The sequence below is a fragment of the Asterias amurensis genome, chromosome 17 (genome assembly GCF_032118995.1).
Source record: "Asterias amurensis chromosome 17, ASM3211899v1".
Classification (NCBI taxonomy): Eukaryota; Metazoa; Echinodermata; class Asteroidea; order Forcipulatida; family Asteriidae; genus Asterias; species Asterias amurensis.
Window position 1 is genome coordinate 8226895 of NC_092664.1, and position 16414 is coordinate 8243308.

General features: G+C 38.9%; 1 protein-coding gene across 9 annotated transcripts in view; it reads left to right on the top strand.

Moving 5' to 3' along the window:
- Positions 1-16414, top strand: part of LOC139949924 (protein scribble homolog) — a 121165-nt gene that overhangs the window by 61147 nt on the left and 43604 nt on the right. For 7 of the 9 annotated variants that reach the window (XM_071948500.1, XM_071948504.1, XM_071948508.1 and 4 more), the window contains exons 8-17: positions 501-630; positions 1159-1341; positions 1694-1796; positions 2610-2737; positions 3421-3516; positions 4744-5037; positions 7383-7613; positions 10763-10852; positions 11555-11632; positions 12073-12249. In XM_071948500.1, the coding sequence (XP_071804601.1) occupies positions 501-630; positions 1159-1341; positions 1694-1796; positions 2610-2737; positions 3421-3516; positions 4744-5037; positions 7383-7613; positions 10763-10852; positions 11555-11632; positions 12073-12249 (1510 nt within the window). The remainder of the gene's footprint in view (positions 1-500; positions 631-1158; positions 1342-1693; positions 1797-2609; positions 2738-3420; positions 3517-4743; positions 5038-7382; positions 7614-10762; positions 10853-11554; positions 11633-12072; positions 12250-16414) is intronic. The other 2 variants (XM_071948501.1, XM_071948506.1) reach the window with 2 other exon arrangements.

Consider the following 16414-nt stretch of genomic DNA (forward strand, 5'->3'; position numbering starts at 1 on the left):
TCATGCTAAGCAAATAATATTTCTCTGAAAATAATAAATTCTGCTCTTCGATTTACTTCTCTAGCGTTTAGAATACTGTTCCTAAAATCTCCTTGAAATCTATAACTTCAGGGAAAGGGGGGGGGGGGGGGGGGAACGCCAACATTTCAATGTACCCCATTAGATCTATAGAAGTCCTCTCAATCCACTAAAGCTAAAGTACTACCAGTAGTCTCTGCCGATGTTTGTCTTCAGCCCAGGTAGTAGTTAAAAAGCAGGACAGTTCTTTTCAGAACTGAGACTCTCACAATTCCGAAATTCTACTCTGTAGAATATAAAGCGAGGCAAGTTTTCCAAAAGAACATAATCTACCCAGCAAGCAGATACAAACATGGTGTCACCGCAAACCAAATATATACCAATCATTTCTAGACCCCATTTTCAGACTTTTTTCGTCAGCAGTGACTCTCACCCCAGTAATTTGCTGATGTGTTTTTGTGATGTCCTTTCTTGATGTGTAGATGTGAGAGTATGACAGAGTTGATAATGACCGAGAATATCATCCAGGAGCTACCAGCGACCGTCGGGAACATGTCCAGACTCAACAATCTTAACGTGGACCGTAACAGACTCATCCATTTAATACCGGAGGTAAGGGAAGAATTGCCTTGGGGGGCCCACTCAACGTCCCCAACCCACCAAAGCGCCCAGTTTCAAAGAGCTGCTTAAGCACAAACAGTAGCTAAGCGCAACAAAATTATGCTTACCGGAATAAGGTTACCAGCTAAACTGCCATGTCACATGTACAGTTTGTGACTAGTATCTGCTCATTTTTCTGCTGAGCAGAAAATTGTCAAGCAATGTTTTTTGATTTAAGTAGATCTGTGTAATATATTCTTGGGACCAAAATTTCATAGAGCTGCTTTATCAGACAGTTTTGTTTGAACGATAGAGGTTGATAATGTGTTTGAAAAAGCCTTCAGAGCGCCACATCAGCCTGGTGCTGCATACTCCCCAGGGAGCTGAGAAAGATTAAAGGAATGTTTTTATTGGCCAAATGACCAGGGCACTAATGTAAAGCGCATTGATACGTTATCCTATAATGCCCTACATACATGTAAGAACTAGTTATTATTATTATGAAACTGTTTTAATACCTCCTCCCTCTCCCAATTCCAGATCGGTAAATGCACACAGCTCGGCGTGGTCTCCTTACGAGACAATCGTCTTACCAGGCTACCCCCAGAGATCGGCTTGCTGAAGGAGCTCCACGTCCTAGACGTCTCCGGTAACAGATTGGACTGGCTTCCAATCCAGCTGGCCAACTGTAACCTCAAAGCGCTTTGGTTATCCGAGAACCAGGTATGGAACACATTATTCATGAATGAATCAATGCACTTTATATGAATCAATGCATTATTCATGAATTAATGCTATATTAAATTAGTTGGTGTAAGAGAACACTCATTCCAATCCTCTAGTTAAAAAAAAAAAAGACATGTCATTGGTTTTTTGAAGAGTACATTCATTTCAACCAGGTATGGATCAATGCATTATTCATTGAAGAGTCCATTCATTTCAATCCTCTAATTTTAATTAAAAACATCAAAAAACATATCATTGGCTTTTGGAAGAGTATAATCGTCCCAATCCTCTAGTTTTCAAGAAACAATTGAATAGATGTAAATTTAGCTTTGTTGTTTTATCATGACAGTCTCAGCCGCTACTCAACTTCCAGACGGACGAGGTTGGACCACAGCATCTTAAGGTTCTAACCTGCTTCATGCTGCCACAGAGAGGACCATCAGAGAGTATGGGTGCGTATTGCAGACCCTGCTTTTTACTATACCCCTCTCTTTCTTACCATTTATTGGCCACCTTTTAGATCACACAAAGAAAACCAACTCAAGCCTGAGTGCAAAACTAGTAAAAAAAAAAAATCTATGCTCCCCTGTTAAAAGTCAAGCTTACAGTTGTAATCAAGAGAAAGATGGGATCTTTCCAATGGTTGTAAAATAAAAACAATTAATATTTGCAGCTTTGACCAACCTTTTGACCTCCAAGCAAGGCGCTCTAAAAACCCCTAGAATTGGTTCATTAAAAATGTGTCAGAATCTGGCACATTGGCCTGTGGACGATCCACTTCATGCGCCTGCTTAAGAATGATACCCACAAAAGAGGCATCAAGCTCATTCCCACTGTTCTTGTTTTGCTCTAAAAAGAGCGTTGAGAATATCTACCCAGATCCAGTTATCAAAAAGCAACTTGTGATTGAGGAAGAAATTATAAATAACTTGCGGGTACAACCATCTGTAAATCTCTTTTGTGTGAGTGTTGGTTTTGAAAAGAGCCAGATTGTTCTTGGTGTTTCGATAAAATATACTCTGCTCGTCTTCAGGAGAATGACACATGGCTGTACCTGCAAGTTTACTATTTATTTATAGTTTCGCGTTTCATCCTATTTCTCCACACCATGCAACGCTTCAAACAATACCAACTTCTGATTTTTCTGGCTGTATGCAGTTAAGGCTGACTGTTTGATCTTACTACATCTCATATCCTAACATCTTGTTTTTCGCTTCAACTGTTCTTTCTCTCAATTAAATGATTTACAAAAATATATATTGCAGAAAATCTCCTTGCAGGAAGCGTAGCAACAACTGAGGATGACACCAACAGAGTAAGCTGGACAGAGAAACCTGAAAAGGCCATCAAGTTTGACGATGAAGGCGTCGACTTTGAAGAACACGAACGACCGGTGAGACTTTGTGGATAAATTCAATTTCACCATGGGCCCAATTTCATAGAGCTGTTTAAGCACAAAAGTTTGCTTGAGCAAAAAAAATCCTTGCTCAGTAAAATCAGATTACCGGCCAAGACTCCACAAGCTAAGTAAACAACAGCTAAATACCAGTCACAAGCAATGTATATGTCATGACATTTTTGCCAGTAACATGTGAAAAATAAGCGAGCTATTTTCGTGCTTAGGCAATTTTTTTTTGCTTAAGCAGCTCTATGTAATTGGCCCCAGGGTCCAACTTCATTAAGTTGTTCAGCAGAAAATACTCCTTAGCAACTTTCCTTTTTAGGCAAATGATTAGTGGGGCACCAGTTGCAACACTTTAAACTTAAGGGAATTTAATATAACCTTTCTCTGCTAAGCAATACTTTTCTGTGCTTAGCAAGTTTTTGTGCTTACTTGCTTATGGACCCAATTGCATGTCTATTCTTACAGACAGTGAAAGGGGTAACCCTGTTTGAGGCCCAGGAGTAGGTGGCAACATGCCCCTGGTGGTTGTTGGTTTGGGTTGATAGCCCACATCAGTGAAAGGTTGCCCACTGGTTGTAGTGGCCGTCTCTGGCCTTGTGATGTTAGCTGTTCTCTCGTAAAAAAAAAAGAACCAATACAAATAAAATGAATGATTTTTGTTGAATTTTCAGTCCAACTTTGTACGTCACGACACTCCTCATCCCAGAGAGTTGAAGGCAAGACATCCAAAGTTTGCTCATCAAGGTCACCATAAAGGCAAACATAACGTGAGTAGTTGCGTCAAGATTTACTCTTGTTTTTCTCCGATCTTCGTGTCTTTCCATCCAAAAAGTCTCTAAAGTCACCAAACCCCATCGCTCATTTCATTAAAGTTATTGGACACTTTCTGAAAAGAACAAAAATTAAAAGTTCACTGATTTACAAATAACTTACAGGGTTTATAGAAGGTAATGGTGAAAGACTTCTTATGAAATATTATTCCATGAAATGCTTTATTTTTCGAGAAAACATTAAAACAATCATCAATTCTCAATATCGAGAATAACGGGTTTATGTTAAACACATTTCATGACATTGCGAAACGTGCGGAAACAAGGGTTGGTTTTCCCGTTATTTTCTCCCGACTCCAATGACCAATTGAGCCCTAACTTTTACTGGTTTGTTACTTTATATATAAGTTGTGATACACAAAGTGTGGGCCTTTGGACAATACTGTTTACTGATGTTGTCGATTACTTTAATTAAATTAATGTTTTTTTTAAATTAATTTTAATTTTTATCTTTTTCCCTGCCAATATCAACAAAAAACCTTTCATTTTAACACCTGGATCATTCAATTTAGTTCGAAAATGAATGCACTGTTGAATCAGCATTCAGCATTTAACAGGATCCATTCAATCTTCCCTATTTAACATTCCCTGGTCAAATCAGATAATTGAATTTTAGTAGGCCGCAAGAATCTCTCAATGTCGTAAAAGCAGGTGCTTGTCAACCATTTAATTTCATCAAGTTTGAATAGCGAGTACAACTTCTACTGAAAAATGGTTTAGTCTTCGCCTTGAATGTCTATAAATGTAATTAGAATGACTGGAATGAATCTGAGTAAGAAAAAAAAACCCACTAAATCATGTGTGCACGAAAATGAAAGTGAACGCATTACTAGCTACAAAGAAACCTTAGTTTGAGTGAATTATGGGAAAATGCTTGAATTTTAATTTATCAATGTAAACCACAAGGGAAGCTGACTGGGTAAATTTTGAAATGATTTTGGGGGTTGAACAAAGAATTGACTAGAGTGGGATTCGACCCAACGACCTCCGGATTAACGTGCCGGCGCTCTACCAAATGAGCTATCTAGCCCTATATTGGCGGTGTCCCTATTTTGTCAATGACATTGAAAAGTTTTGTGCTGAAACTGGTTGGGAAAACGTATACTTCCAAAGATAAAAATGTGGGAGTGAAACTGAATATATTGAATTCTTCTCGCTCTCCAGCGCTCCACAGACGAGGACGAAAGCCAAGTCGGCACGGATGACGAGTCCGAAAAGCGTCTCTCAGTAAACATCCCCATGGAGACAGACCCGCTGTTGGCCGGAGCCACTGGCACCGTCGTCGTAACAACCACCACAACAACCACACAGCAGGCAGCTCCGCTGACGCCCAATGTAGCGGAGGATGATATGGATGATCCCTTTTTGAAAGCAGTCAACGTCGAGGTTGAGAATTCAGCGAGGACCCCTGATGGTCCGCCGGCCGTCAATCGTCTGTCCATGGACGGCTCGAATGTGGTAAGTCCTTCCTGTTGAAATGTGTTTTGCTTCTTCTTGATCTTTTGGTTTAGTTCCTTTACTGTTTGCAGTGTTCTTCTTTTCTTGAAATGCATCGCAACTTTAAGGCTAAGTGAAAAGAAAACTTACGTGATCATCCTCTTTGAATCAATATTTACTTGAAAAGAAGATAATAAAAAAAAAATGGTTTAAAAACAAAAAAAAATGTATAAAAAGGTACATCCCAAATTTTGTTATGTGATTTTAAACATTGTTTTTGTTTCCTTTAAACCAAGTCTTCTCGTGTTAACTGCCTTATTCCCTTTTCAGAAAATATGCGATGAAATTTAAAGAGAAAAGTATGCCTTTTTTTTTGGCGAGGAAGTTCACAGAATAAATTGTTTTGACTGTGCCTTTTTTCTGCCATGCAACTATTACTACCTGGTTAGTATTAAAGTGTACGAACCAAAACTCCCAAACCTTACGGATCCAAATTTCACTATCTTGTTAAATGAAACTGTATATTTCACACTCCACCTACTATCTGCTCCATTCTCCAATTGGCTGTTAAATACCCAGCCCGAGACCCAACCCTTTCATAAACCCAGACCCTGCCCCCCCCTCAAAGACCACACCCTTATTTTGCATCTTTTCTTGGAGACCCATTCTCTTCATTTCTGAACTTCATTCTCTGTGTTCAGCCAATGAAGGGTCAAGATTCATCCAGATTTTTCAAAAAATGATAATTGGAAGACGGGATAAAGTCCCCTATTTTTATAGAGCTGCTTAAGCTGAGAATGAGGCCCAACAAAACTCCTGCCTCTCTTAAAAATGAGCAGGGAACAACTCACAAATGGTAGATGTGGAATGGTATTATGGCTGGTAGCAAAATTGTTCCGTGCTTGAGTGCAACTTTGTTTGTACTGAAGCAGCTGTGTGAATGAAGGCCGTGATTGTGCAAAGGGAAGAGACATGAAGCACAATACACACCTTGATTTTCGTTCTTGGGGGGGGGGGGGGGGGGGGGGGCAGTACAATTAAGTTTGCATCAGAACTTTGCAAAGGGCACCACAGCAAAAGCACAGGGCACCACAGCAATTGCTGTTGGTGCCGTGGCCCAGTTCGAGGCCTACCATTTTGTGACATTAGTCGTCTAGAATATTCAACCCTGGGATCTCCGAAATATCAGCATAGGCAAAGAGGAGACTGGTCCTTACATGTATATCAAAATTGTTGACGAGTTACATGTACACCCTTTTACGTACCGCCAATATAGGGCTAGATAGCTCAGTTGGTAGAGCGCCGGCACGATAATCCGGAGGTCGGTTGGTTCAAATCCCACTCTAGTCAATTCTGTGTTCAACCCCAAAAATCTTTTTTATTTTCACATAAAATCAATCCTCAATCCAATAACTTGCGCTCAGTTGATCAGCCCACCCCCAACAACCCTCATCCCCACCAATCTCACCCCCTACTTCCACCACCACCTCATAATCACCCACCACTCTCAGACACCAACACTAACATCGACATCTTGGAAATCTTTGTCTCGTCCATCTATCTCCCGGTACAAACCCTCCAAACCTTTTTGAAGTTTGTGTGTTTTTAAAACTCTAAGCTTTAAAACTATAGTGTCTTAAAAGTTTTTGTACCCCCGATGTTTAACCAGCCTCTTTCTCTTCAGAGGTCTCTCGCCTCTCACAAAGACGGGTACTTTTGATTGTAGCCAACATTAAGGAAATGATTGGTGTTTGTTATATTGCATGGGTCTTGCATGCGGGGTTTCGTGTCATTCTTTAAGAAAAAAACTCTTGCTATAAAGTGAAATGGGTAGAGCGCCTGTCCTTGACTACGATTTGTGTACACGGTTCACATCCCACCCCAGCAAGCTCCAGGGAAAAAAAAACAATCACAGACTTTTATTATTAGACTCTCAACGACTGACACCAATGGTTTCTTTAACGGTGACTGTACATTAACAAAAGTAAATAATCAAAACGTGCCTCAAACCTTGAAATAGAAAACACCATAGAAGTTGTCTGGCTCACGAATTACTAAAATTTGTTTTTTTGCAAGTCCCCCTCTGCTAAAAAATAGAGCAAAATAAAAATAAAAATACAATTCTCTTGAATCGAGATTAAGTCGATACAATTTTTGAGCTCAGATCATCAGCCTTTCCAATCCATCAACAAACAACACTAGTTAGTACACATGACCTGTGAACTTTGACCCTTCACCAAGGTCAAACCCATACAATTGCCTTAAAAGTGGACTACATGTAAAGCTATAACCCGACCCTACCCCCCAATAAGTCAGCACACCAAGTTGTTACTACACTGGAAACCCCCCTCTACTACCTCACACAGGGCGAGGAGGAAGAGAAACATGTGGGCTTCTCCAGCGACGTGGAAGACGAAGAAGAACCCCTCGAAAAAACAGACCTGAAATTACACCGGCGGGACACCCCGCACTACCTGAAGAACAAACGGGTGAACCTGAGTGAGGAACCAGACGAGTTGACCACAGCGTTGCTGACCCAGGTCCTGGCCAGGACGGCTGCCGAACAGGCCAAGAAGGAACAGCCCAGTTACGAACGGGTGAGGGACTCATACAAGTCTAAATTATAGCATCAGCCGGTTCCTTTTCTAACCACAAGAGGGCGCTGTTGTAGTCCGCCCATATGTTGTGGACGCGTGATAGACAAACGTTATAAGACTGTTCCCCCTACCATCCTTTATAATAATAGTCCATAGTGGGATATGAACCTTTGAGCCCACGAATAAGTTGGCAGGCAGCTCTATCCATTTTGCTTGTGTCAAGATGTGTTAATATCTTTTACCTTTAAAGGAATGAGAATTTTGACGTTCTTTCATATCGTTTGATTTTTCTGTTTACATTAACACTCTTTTGTCACGTAGCACTCTTTTGAATATGGATCCAAACCTTCTCACTTCCCCCTTCTCAAGTTTTTCAACTTCTCATTTTTATGTTTTATGCTTTTAAACACTAAGCCATTTTTGTGTGTTATTTGAGTGATGGTTGGTACAAAGTGCAATGCATTTACAGGTGAAAGACTCAAATAAAACCCAGTGTTTATACTTGTATGTCACATGGTTTAAGGGATTGTATACCTTTGTTTTTGGAACCTTTTGATTGTTTTAATCCTATATAAATATAGACACATACAACAAAACTTACCTTGAGCCAGAGACCTAATTAAAATGTGTTTTAATACACCAACTCTAGGGGTGCCTTTTCACTGTCATAACCAATAACTGTTTCGGTTAAACTTGCCTTTGGTTGATCACAAGCCATACACCGAAACTTGTTACTGGTAACAACGGCAAAAACGCACCCTGAGCAAGGCATGCTGGGAACAAGGCATGCTGGGAAAAAAATGTGGCTGCAAGATCGATCCCTCCTTGGATCGAGGTGATGGCACACCATGCATGTTACATTTCTTTTCAACACTTCTTTTTTAAAATTTCTTTTCTTTTAACCAATTATTCGGATGGGCAGCGAGCACCAGATAGCCCCTCCCTGCGTAAGTCGCACAGTCTAGTCTCCAGCCTGAGTAACTTACGATCTCGTCTTTATAGTGGTAGTGTCATTGAAGAGCAGGTAGATCATACCATATTTGGCTTGAAGTGTGATGAGCGCATAACTAACCTATCACACCGAGTACCTTTAACTCTTTCATGCACCATTTATTTCAGTAATAAATTGATCATATCTACATATTAATTTTTTACTTTGTTTCCTTAGCAAATGACGACACCATCCCCCCCAACCCCCCCCCCCCCCAAAAAAAAACACCTAGGGCACTTATCGTTGAGAGAAGTTTTTTTTTATTATTCCCATTCATAAATGCCCCTTTGTTAAAAAATGTTAAAAAAATACAATTATAGACACTTTGAAGTATTTTTTTTTAAAACTTTGTGAAGAATCTGTTTGATGCGCGTGGGTTGTGTGTGCGTGGGTTGTGTGTACGCGGGCGCTTAGAAAAGGATTACGTGTGCGCGCTTAGAATTAGATTACACGCTGTTTTTAATAGCTATGAATTGCGCGTTCTGGCCGGTCATTATCAACCGTTTTAACACCCTTACGTTGACGCGCTCTCCACCAATAGGAGTAGCGAAACTGTCTGGGGTATTTATGAATACTGTTTTAGTTATTTTATGAAGAAGCCCAAGCATTGGAAGACCTAAGAAAAGTCCCTGATTTACTGGTTTGACAACTGTGTTTGTGTGTGTGCTTACCTAATCAAGTCTTACACTCTTTTATTTGTGAATTCTGTGGCTACTGTTGTAATAATGTTGACCATAATAACCTGTCTTCTCTTTTATAATTACTCCAAAAATTAATGACCATGACAACTGACTGGGTACATGTATGAAGCAATGCAGCTCTGTTGATAGTGTATAACATTTCGAGAAGCCGTTTTCTCTTTTGTCCTTAGAGAAGGGGATAATGAGGATATCAGTTTTTATCTTTTCAAATTCGAATCTGAGAAATATTGTTCTCTTTGTGGAGTGGTGTGACGTGGTGTGATGTTACTCAATCAATCTGTCCTTGTCCATGTTCACTATCTTACTCCCTCTATTTTCCAGTGATCTTAAGAAAGACCTCTTCTTTTAACTAGGTATAAAGGCAGTGGACACTATTGGTAATTGTCAAAGACTAGCCTTCACAGTTGGTGTATCTTAACATATGCATAAAATAACAAACCTGTGAAAATTTGAGCTCAATCGGCCATCGAACTTGCGAGATAATAATGAAAGAAAAAAAACACCCTTGTCACACGAAGTTGTGTGCGTTAAGATGGTTGATTTCGAGACCTCAAGTTCTAAATCTGAGGTCTCAAAATCAACTTCGTGGAGAATTACTTCTTTCTCAAAAACTATGGCACTTCAGAGGGAGCCGTTTCTAACAATGTTTTATACCATCAACCTCTCCCCATTACTCGTTACCAAGTAAGGTTTTATGCTAATTATTATTTTGAGTAATTACCAATAGTGTCCACTGCCTTAATAACAGACTTTTCAAACTTGGGATCAGTTATTTCTCTCACCTTTATCCATGTTTTATCCCCTCTACAAACCTATGAGTGAAAACTAATTGATCAGAGTGTTTTTTCTAAGCTTTTTAAAAAATGTTTTATTGAAAACAGCTTAAAGCCAACTAAATTTTTATTTCAATATCTGGTAGTTAAAACAAAAAAAAATTCTATGTCCAATTTATGTTTGGTAGATTTTAGAAAAATACAAGCTTTATATTTGGATATTTCAAGGCACACTTCCAGGGGTTTCGATCGAGCGAGGCATTCTGGGGGGAAAAAGTCAAATGGTGCGGCGAGATCGTTCACCAATGGGTACAAGGTTGGATGGGGTTTAAAGGCTTTGATGTTGGTGACTTACAGTCAGTGTAGGACGACAATTATTCATAGACTGACAACTGTTTCATATTTGTTTTCATATTTTCTTCGAGTTTTAACCTGAAAATGTATAAATCATAAATATTTTTTTAACAAATTGAGACTTTTGTTCTTCTTAAAACCAGCTAGAGAGGAGAGCCTGTTTCTTTTAGTCATTCTATCAGGATCCAGCTGGGTCGCTTACCTGATCCTTCCTTTGCTTGTATTGCCTTGTCTCTTTGTACATATGTATGTTGCTATTTCCACTGTACTTTTTGGTGATTGCCCGAGAAACAAAATAAAGATGACATTTTTAAAAATCTTTTGTTGCAGCTTGAAATATCATTCTCAAGAGATGGAGGAGGTCTAGGAATTAGCATAGCCGGAGGTCGAGGGTCAACACCATATAAGGGCAATGACCAGGTAAGTGAATACAATACCAATTTGCCATTATGTGTTGTCCATTTTGGAGAATTTCGGTCAGCCATAGACCTTGGCTCACTTCCATAGAGCCTCGTAAGCACAAAAATAGTAGCTAAGCACGAAATATTATGCCTACCAGCCCAGACTACAATGTTGGGTGTACAACTTGACTGGTTTCCTGGTCATTTCTGCTGAGCATAGAATTGTTTAGCAATATTTGTATTAAGCACTTTATACTCGGTGCAAACACTACTAGCCAGACTGGTTGCTTGAGGCAGTTCTTATCCTTTGTGTTAGTAGCAGTTACCAAATGATTAATAGAAGTCTGAAATCTGCTCATAGCGTTGCCATTCATGGGGAGCCCGCTCCTTCTCGCACTCTGGCCCATCACTATGGAATGAACTCCCCCATAAACTCCGACAAATCACAACATATTCCAGCTTCAAAACCCATTTGAAAACGTATTTTTGTGCTTAACTATACTCTTTGCAATCTGGCTTCGGCATCTCTCCTGCACCAGGAGTGTCTATTAGACAGACATGGCGCATTATAATTTGCCACTACTATTATTATTATTAAAGGTTGTGGGTTCAAATCCTCTGGTTATAAAATCAAGGATGCTGCAGAGACAGTTTTACCACCATATACCTTAAAAATTGAATTTCATGGATTTTAAATTGTATTTATTTGTTGTTCTATTAGGGTATATTTATATCCAGAGTTGTTGAAGGCGCCATGGCCTTCAAGCAGGGGCTTCTAGTCGGTGACAAGGTCCTCTCGGTAAGAACAATTATTTTCTGAGCCTAAAGCCTGGTTTATACTTCCTGTGAATGCGAATGCAATGCGAAGTTTGACTTCACAGCCATGTTTTCGCTGAAGTTGATCACATTTTAACTCTTGTGAACTATTCGTTGCAAATTTGTGACGTCAACAATTGCAGGAAGTATAAATCAGGCTTCAGACTTGTGACTTTAAAATCAGGCCAGCAGACTCATGGTGTAAATTTGTGAAAATCTTTTGGAGCTGGCAATCACTCGATAAATATTGTCGGCGCCATGATGTAAGTCATAATTATTATTTGTAAATTTAATAATTGTAATTTAGTAAACCTTATAATGATTTTTAGCACACTTAAAAATAATAATTATTAAACTTAATTGTAATAATATTTATTAGTAAACTTAGTAATAATAACTATTATTATTGTAATAACCTAACAGGTGAACGGCGTAAACCTAGTAGACGCAGACCATCTTGAAGCGGTTGAAGCGCTACGGAGCAGCACCGACCACATTAACATCGTCATTCTGCGCGAGACGGCCAACAGCGCTGACGGGACGGCGGCAGCTTCGACGCCCCAAGAGCCCGAACAGTCGCACGCTGAGGTCAACTTACCGGTGAGTTTCCTGGGAAGCCATTCCAATGGTTGGGTTGGGAATGCGGGACTCTCGGCTGCCACATCCTAGACATTCATCCTCCGGTTTTTTTTTTTTCAGGAGGAAGAAGTACATTTCTCAGTATTTTTTCCCCCAGTGGAAAGAAAAATCTGGAAGGACAGATATCTTTCTTCAAAAGCTGACTCGTTGGGAAGTCATTTTTTGTTGCATTCCAAACACTAACTATTCTTTCGGAGCATGGGAGCTATTGTTTTAATTTTGAAAACAATTTAAATTGTTTTAATAAATGGGGGGGGGGGGGGTCTTTTCTTTGAAACTTGCTGCTCCCCCAGCTTGCACAGACATTATTCTTGATTGATATTCTAGATGATTTTTACTGCCATTTTAAACATATTTTGCAAAATTCCATTTTATCATCGACTATTTTATCATGAGTTTAACATAAAATGTATATAGATTTTTACAACTTGGGAGGCTGGGATGTTTTTTGTTTTGTTTTTACTTGAGGAAGTTTTTAAATTCTAAACAGACCGAAAATCCTTCAAAATCCTCTTCTGGAAGCTGTCTCTGAACAAAAATTAGTTATCATTGCGACTGTCATACCGATCATATAATAATCCAAATATGTTGGTGTTGAGTTACCATAGAGTAGAGTATTTTGATGTATTTTGATGGATTTGGTATTGCAACCTAAAGCCACTCACTCTAGGCCTGGTGCCAGGCATACAAATCCTATCCAAGTCCAAACATTTGGCTGTTGTGTAAACATAATTTTGAGTATTTTGATGGATTTGGTATTGTACCCTAAAACCACCCACTCCAAATATTTCAGTGCTGAGTTAATATACAGCGGAGGATTTTGGAGGATTCCTGGAGGGTCTGTAGCCAAAGAGAGTATGAGGATCCAGAGATATTTTTTTTTGTCTAGATTTTAAAATGTTTTGGATGGTGTTCGTCATTGGGTTGATCATGGTATTCATTAAGAGTGACGGGTCTCAAAAAGTGTTCAGAGTGCTTGGTATACTAATAAAGTTTGACCGTTTTCAAATGGGCCATTGTGTACTGCCGCATCTTAATAAGTGGTCCCTGAAGACTTAAATTTTAATTAATTAATATTTTTCACTGGGTATTATAGAACCAGACTATTTTGTCCAAATTGCCCAATTGGGATTAGAGCCCAAGTTCATATATCGGCTAAACATATTGGCAACAAAAGTTTTTTGGTGAGCAGATTTTTAAGCAGGGAACCAGTTTGAACTAATATGCATCTCATTGCATTTTGACTGGTAAACTGTTTAAAATGAGCCAATATGCTTGCAGTAGTGTGAAATTGGTCGCTTGGTCTATATTCCAAGATCTGGTCAGCCCTTTTTACTCTACATGTAAACGGAAAACAAAAGAAAATTTAACCACCTAGAGCAGGTTACCCGCTATAATGCCATACAAAAACACATTGCTTGTTGTGACTGGTTCCACCCCAAGTCTGATTTAGGAGATTAATTTACTGAAACAAGTTTTCTTGGTGATCATACAGGAATAGATTTTTTTCACAAATGAAAAAAAGATGCTGGCTTAATGTAACAAATGGCTCATTTGAAACGACATTTTCATTTATTTCATGAGGTTTTTTTTTCACATCACGAAACATTTACCACATTTTGAGCGGTGACACGACGTACAATATGTTTACAAAAGTTCACTGCAATTAACTTTTTGGTTGTTTCTGTTCTCTTTTTCATTTTGTTTATTTGTTTGGTTTGAATTTTGTCCTGCCGTAACCACGACAGCATTGCATGCTCTTTGACTAATTCTGTTATTAAAGTTCAATAAGTATGTGAATTGCTCCAACGCCGTGAAAAGTTCCTACAGCAAAGCGGTTTTACCCCTCGTCAGAAAAACCACCCTAAATCTTCCAAAATTCATGGCATGGTTTGGCTTGAGTTTGATGGATTTGGTGCTGAGCCCTCAAACCACCAACTCTTAGCATGAGACCTCTCTTAATATTTATGCATGATGTCATAATCCTTACCCACACTGAGGCTATGGGCACACGTCCCGCATCACTTGCAGTGGCTGCGCCCATCGCCTCGTTTTGGATTAGCATTGTATACCTCATGCATAAATATTAAGAGAGGCGTATACCAATCTTATCAGGGTTTAAACATTTAGGTGTTGAGTAGTTATAGAGTGGAATATTTTGATGAATTTTGCCTCTGTATCTTCAAACCACCCGCTCTACTATAACCACAAACCATTAGCATTAAGCCAGACATACTTACTTTAAAGAGCCTACTCATTTAGATGTTGTTGTAGTATGCATTGCATTAAGGAAAAAGAATGTTACTTTTGTAAGCACTTTTACTAGTACTTTTCATTGTACTAGAAATTATTCAAAGTCAAACTCACAGTCCGTCATGTCCCTGTGACGAAAGACTTTCGAAATCAAATTTTTACCATGAAAGGGCATAAGTGCAAAAATTATGTTTCAAGAAAACCGAGTCTGAAAATGTTGATTGTTATCCGCCACTCAAATGTCGTTATTAAAGGAAGATTAAATTCTGCATGGGAATGGGAAAACATGTTTTGAGCATAACTCTATCAATAAGAATGTAACATTAATATTGTAACCTACTATCACAAGCCATTTCTTAAAATACGTATGACCATCTGTTACATGGACGAAATACTTCGCTTTCCCGAAAGTAAGGCAAAGAGCCTTACGCCCTTTTGATTGCACACGACGAATTATACCCTTTTGGGATGCCATTGGAAATCAAGTTTCAAATTATTGCTAACTTAATCTTGTAGGAGCAGTTCACATTCTTATCGTTAATCTTTGAAACACACTGAAAGTTTATTGTATTGATGATAGCGTAGGCACAGTTAACTATGCATGGATACTGAATACGCAACCCTACCCTCTCAAATTGCCTATTTATAGATGATATGATTTGCATAAGGAGTGAGGTCATAGGTCAGATTGACCTCTTGTGTCACTCCATAAACTAAATTGATGTAAAACAAGAAAGCGCACAAACCACTGGAAAGTTTTCACTAGAGAGCGGTATAGATGTTAACAAAGGGCAAATGGTGGAGTAAATGTGAACTGTGTGTGCAATTTCTGCATTTCAGACCAGGAATTGATGACATTTAAACAAATAATAACCTTTTTTGGGATCCATTTTTCCTGTGTATTCAGTCAATGCATGACCCATTGGAAGAACTTCTTTCCCATCAGGTATTGATAATTTATGTAAATTAATGCATGAGTATAGATGTATGTACATAAGTAATTATGCGGTTTTAAACGAGCACCTTATACACAACCGTGTAAGGGTGCAGCTACCACAGTATGTGAATGTAATGTAGAAGAAGTAATGTTTGTTACAATTTCAGTTTTTATATGTATATTTTTTTTCCTGTCTTTGATTTTGTTTTTCTATACACATTTAAAACTCTTGCTCAAGTTATACCAAATGAAGAGGTGTGGCCCAATTTCAAAAAGCTGCTTTTGAGCGAGAAAAGTAACTAAGCATTATTTAACTGTGCTTGCCAGAATAAGGTAACCAGCCAAAATATACCATGTCACTTGTACCATCTGTGACTGGTACCCTGCTTATTTTTGATAAACAGGCAAACTTTAAGCAATATTCTTTTGTCTTGAATTGAGCCCATGTCTATCTATACTATCCAAGCTCACCGAGATATTTTGAGTTGAAAATACTGTTTGACGAATTTCTGCTATGGAAAAATTAAGCAGCGTTATCAGTCATAATCAGTACACATATCATAGTTCTTTAGCTCGTTACCTTTTTTCTTGTTCGCCCAATTTTGTGCGCATAGCTGACACTTGTGCTCAAGAAGACTCATTGAAATAATAGTTTTTAACGTCTGCCTGAAACTTTTGAAGGGGCACAAAAGGTGTGACCAAGACAGCGGAGGCATCGGCATCTGTGTTATTCCTGGCCTGTGGCACCCCTGAACAATGCGTTGTTTTTTTTGGCCCACGTAGTTTGTATTTTCCAACAGTCTTAGAAATCCTTCACTTTCACCAGCACCCATAATAAGACGTACACATCATACGCACATCACATCCTCATATGCACCTATAACGTTCACAAAAGTAAAAGTTCACCATCAGCATGATGATACATGGGAAAATTGA